A 4,970-nucleotide genomic window follows, 5' to 3' on the forward strand; every position below is an offset into this window, starting at 1 on the left:
AGTGCACTGAGTGAAAGTGAATTAACTTTCACTAGGGAAAGTAGCCCCCCAAAAGCGTTATTGGACTGCTCAGTCGTTAAACCAGAAACGCTCTCTTTGCTTGCTTCACATCCCTGTTCTTAGTGAAAGAGCAAATCAAAGAAGAATAAAACGAAGAATTGAAGAGCTTGTAGAGGCCGCCTAAACTTTCCCAAAGAACCAGTGAATCTTAGTCGAGAATGCATCTAAATCGAGTTTTCCACTCTCGAATTCATGGTACAGAGAAATTACATTATCATTTTCCTCAGTTCTCCAGTAAGCTTCCATTATCTGCTAATAACACATATGAAGCTTGTTGTAGCTTCTCATCGCTGAATCAAACACCGCCATGGCCATGTCTCTCACATATTCGAAAACACTCAGCAAACTCTCTGATACTTTAATCTTCCTCGCCCTTATGCAACGACCCACTATTTTCTCGTAGGTAGACACATAAGGAAACACTCGGAAGTTCCTAAAAGCCTAAAACACTCGCAGGTGGACACCATTTTATGCCGCGGTGGAAATCGAAGGCGCAGACGAAGACGCAGACGCATACTGAGAGTAAAGAGTAGAATGGAGAAATCATACTTGTCGAGTTCACCGGCTTTGTAAAATCGCATTGGAAGGAGAAATCGTGGTGGAGATGGGTCGAAGCGGAATGAATAGAAACAAGGACGAGGAACAGGAAGTGGAGCAAGAAGAGGAAGGAGGAAAGGAGGTTTTGGTGGCATGGGGAGTTGACCATTCCACCATGAAGGCTCAAAGTTGAAATCGGGATGGTCTTATTAGAAATTTCGGTATTTTGGTAATTAAAGTTTTTTCCTAAATATCCATTTATTTTACTTTTACTTTGCTCGTCACTTGCAAAGTGCACTACTGAGTTGAAAATGACTACGGTTTACTGTTGTTGGCCACTGATAAGGGCGCCATGCACGAGGTCAAACCCAGCAAAGTCCAAATAAACCAAACCCCAGTGGCCGACAACTTTCACATGCAAACAAATCTCACGAATTTTCTTCACCCTCTTTTTTCTTCTCTGGATTCTTCAGTTAAAATAGTTCAAATTGAGAACAGAGACAGAATCAGATCCACGTTCCACGCATGCTAACATTAATACGAGGAGAGACCGTATTGAACAACCGTTGCCATCCATCTCGGAGCAAAATCTTGATGAGTGCACGTAGAAACAAAAAAAATAAAAATACCGAATCTGGAAGATAGATGGAACAGTGAAAATTGCTTCATTTAAAATACGTAAACTGCGACCCATCTCAGCTTTTCTTTTTCATTGTTTTTTTCCTCTGGTTCTTGTTCTGCTTCGTCTTCTAGTTTCTCAGAGAGAAATGCAGAGATGGAGGGCAATTTTCTTATATTGAAAATACATTTTATGTATATATGACAATGTCTAGGAGATTCATAACTGAGAGAGATGAGTACATGACTCGTGAGAAAGAAAAGAGATCCAGATATGGAGATGAAATGGTCTTTCTAACTTCAGGGACTGCTGATAATATCGACAAATAAGCGATTGAGGGAAGCCAATCGCAGTTGTTCGTGGTCGGATCGGCCTCTCTTAAAGACAGGACACGGAGAAGAGGAGGCCGCTGATGCCCACGAGTCGTTGGAACTGTCGCAGATGAAATCCAGGATGACACCGTTGGACAGATGTTTGCGTTTTCGCTCACCAGATGAAGTTAGTTCATGGATGAGCTGAAGGCAACCCTCCACTCGGTCCTGTTGAAAAACAAGAACAAGATTTTATCAGAATCTGTCAAGACAAACAAATATCAGGTGTTGGTGAATAAGATATAGACGATGGAAGTAGTTCTAACCTTTGGGATTTTAAGAACCGCCATGAGTTGGTTTTCGTATTCAAAAGGGTTCCATGGCTCCAGTTCATTGATTACGTGCAGCATTGTTGCCGCAGCAACAACGGAGGGAAGATGGGATACGAATCTCGAATCTGTAACGAACAAACAGAACGGAAGTGAGCAACAGAGGAGATGGGCAACGCAGGATAGGATCTGCTTAGGTGTTTAGATCGCTTATGCATTCAATACAGATGAGAAGTAAATGTACCAGCAATAACAGAGAGGAGAAGACGCTCGCATCTCCTGAAAAAGTCCCAGTGAACATGGGACTTTAATCCAAACCTTCTGATGATATGCTCAATGAAGGACAACGGTGTCACCGGATTCATCTTCCAGTTGAGAGTTGACAATACCAAAAGCTCCATTCTCTGAATCGTCTTCGCCTCAAAGACATACTTTGTCTCTTCCACCTGAAAATTCCACCCCCAAACAGAATACCAAAATAAATTTCTCATTCCAAATAATCAGCATCACGAATCAATCAGTTTTCGACTTGTCACTCAGCTTTTCGTCAACTTACTTGCAAATCGAGGAGCAGAGGGACCTGGGTCTCCTCGACCTTGGCAGCCAATGAGAGACAGGCCACAGCAGCGAGCTGGGTCATCCATGGCTTATCCCTCTGAAAATGGAGACTTGCAAGGAACCGATCGAGGTAGTTCACAGAGAGGACTGCAGTGAGAGCCGTGAAGGAATAATGGGCAGTCACTTTAAGCATCCATACGACAGCCTCCCTGCGGGCCGACGACAGGAAAGGGTCGCCCGCGAGATAGTTCTGGAGGAGCTTGGAGGCAGCTTCGTTCTCTTTGGAGGAAAGTGCGAGCAAGTCCTCATCTTCCCAAAAGAGGTCCTCCTCTGATAAAAGAGAAAAGCGACTGCTGTGGCTCTCCAATTCCTCTTCCTCCGCGTCCGTGAGTCTCTCCGGTTCTTCCTCCTCCCAGCTCTCTTCTTCGCAGTAGAGCGCGTCGACGAGGAAGAGGCTGTCCTTGGATCTTTGCTGGGCCATCTTCTTCCGAGAAGAAGAACGGAAAGGCTCTGTTCATGGTAGGGTGGAGCAGGCCGCGTCCATGGCTTTCTCTCACAGACAGAGGGAGAAGGAAGGGGGAAGTCTTTGTTGGAAGAAATAGGGAGGGTTTTATTTTGGAGAAAGACGATTGGGGATGGTCCTGCAATCTCACGCCTGTCCTTCTACAATATATAAAGACTAATATTTTATTCTTTGTTTTTTTCTCCGTCTCTTCTCTTTTGTCCCCAGATTGCAGAAGCCCCTTTTTATGGTTCTCGTTTGCTTTTTGGCGTCTTTGCGTTCGCGGGCAGGAATGTAACTTGACGGCACACACACCAAGCTGGACCCATGAAAACAACCTCATGAACGAGAAAATAAAGACTGCATTTCGGACTCGGTAGCCGAGAGGAGAGCCCCTTATTTCCGTCCAGTTTTCATTTGAGTTTCTCTGATCTAACTCACAAATTTCACAAATCAAACCTCTCTTTCTGCTTTCAATTAGGTGTCTATTTGTATCTCTTTATCCCATACAAATTACAGTTTATCTAATACCAAAAGTTATTTGGTACCAAATGGCTATCTCCTCCGATCATGAACGGTTGCCTGAGATAACTATTGATCGAATGACTGAGAGAACCGTTTTATTGGATGATTGAGATAATCATTGATGATTATCGGATGATTAAGATACAAACACCAGTGATCTAGGCCCCAGTGGAACTCATTCAATTAACCAGACCCGCTTTTGTAACAATCAAAAGATGGAATGGCAATGAAAGCCTTTATGCAACAGGTGATAGGTTTTCCTCATTTAAGAAACTGTGAAGTGCAAGCGAGAGTGGAGCCATGAATTTCCTTATTGAGGTTGCAATATTGGACCTTGACGTTAAAGCACGATCGCCCCATTATCCATATCCCGGCCGCTTGAAATAAAGAAAAAGAAGATCACCGAATGCTCTAATCCGCGGCCCTTCTGCATTTTTACTTCAATGAAGTCAGAGACGGACTGACCGGTGCTATCTCCGAAAAGGGTCTTTGCTTTAAAACCATTTTTCTTGCATCTGTTCCAATTCTGGGCGCGTCCAGGAGGCCAGGACTGTTCCTCCCCCCACGCCCCGGTTTTATTTAATGGAAACCATGAGCTGGTTAGTAATGGTAGTGGAGTTCAGTTCTGCTCTGTGGAGAGAGAAACAAACCCAGATTGACAAATAAATAAAGTCACGAGGATCGCCCTCTTTGATTCGCCCCTCTCAGCCTTTTCTGCTTGGAGCTTCCCGTTTCCAGCAAATCTCCATCCCCAGCTACAACTCATACGCATGATATGAAAGAGACGAATTCGGATTTGGGAGGGACAGACTGAGGGTGGTGGAGGAAAACTGGAAAAGAGATTGGGTTTGTTCGTGGGTCCACTGGGTTTCTCTCTCCTTTCATTATTGTCGCCGTCTTGTCTGCCTCTCCCTGCTTCAGACATACGACGTACATTTTCTTTCACGTCCCTCTCTCTCATGTTGAATTTTTCAAAAACCAAAGAGGGAAATTGAAGAGACTAGGGGAGTGGGAAGCGATCCACGCCTTTAAATGAGGATAAAAAGAAGCTGTAGGAATTGCAGCAATAAATTGGGTTGTGTATGGCCTCTGTAACCCCCAACCCATATCACTTTTGTTTTCTTTTGTTCTTCTGTGTCCTCCACTGATTCCACCATTAAAGGTTGAGCTACCATCTTCCTACTTCAGTTACCCAGATCCAGACACCTCACCTTCTCTTGCATTTATACAGACCAGAGAAATTGTTTTGGGATTAACTAACCTGATTATAGAATAACCATAAACATTAAACGAAAATGAAGAACCTCCCCCACTGTGGCATTTGCTCAAACATCTGCAAGGACGAAAAGATGTCCGAAATCTAAACTTGTGAAGCAGACCTGAGTCACTTTCTTTATGACAGTAGGCTCTCGTACCCATTCGGACCACTACGACATTGAAATCAACTTTTCTTAGGGTTGCCCTGTTGAGAGTAAAACAGTTCTGCATGATATAATCAGGCTTGGACTTGTTATTTATATGATTACTGT

The 4,970-nt window shown here is 43.8% G+C and overlaps 1 protein-coding gene across 1 annotated transcript; it reads right to left on the reverse strand.

Moving 5' to 3' along the window:
* Positions 1 to 1,245: 1,245 nt before the first annotated feature.
* Positions 1,246 to 3,093, reverse strand: LOC137951427 (cyclin-D3-1-like). The gene is made up of 4 exons (XM_068798076.1): positions 2,413 to 3,093; positions 2,101 to 2,302; positions 1,854 to 1,984; positions 1,246 to 1,755 (listed from the first exon to the last, which is right to left on the reverse strand). The coding sequence occupies exons 1-4, from the start codon at positions 2,893 to 2,895 to the stop codon at positions 1,516 to 1,518; spliced, it is 1,056 nt and encodes a 351-aa protein (XP_068654177.1). The 5' UTR covers positions 2,896 to 3,093; the 3' UTR covers positions 1,246 to 1,515.
* Positions 3,094 to 4,970: the final 1,877 nt, after the last annotated feature.

Source organism: Aristolochia californica, unplaced genomic scaffold (assembly GCF_029961685.1).
Source record: "Aristolochia californica isolate CCGP_79_NKW_82.1479 unplaced genomic scaffold, dmAriCali1.0.hap1 SCAF_15, whole genome shotgun sequence".
Lineage (NCBI taxonomy): Eukaryota > Viridiplantae > Streptophyta > Magnoliopsida > Piperales > Aristolochiaceae > Aristolochia > Aristolochia californica.

Excerpts from the sequence above, each read along its gene's own strand:
- LOC137951427 (XM_068798076.1), bottom strand. The coding sequence starts at position 2,895 with ATGGCCCAGCAAAGATCCAAGGACAGCCTCTTCCTCGTCGACGCGCTC. Across the intron at positions 2,303-2,412 it reads CTCTGCTCCTCGATTTGCAA|GTGGAAGAGACAAAGTATGT; the intron begins GTAAGTTGACGA and ends TGGAATTTTCAG. Across the intron at positions 1,756-1,853 it reads CGGTTCTTAAAATCCCAAAG|GACCGAGTGGAGGGTTGCCT; the intron begins GTTAGAACTACT and ends GTTTTTCAACAG.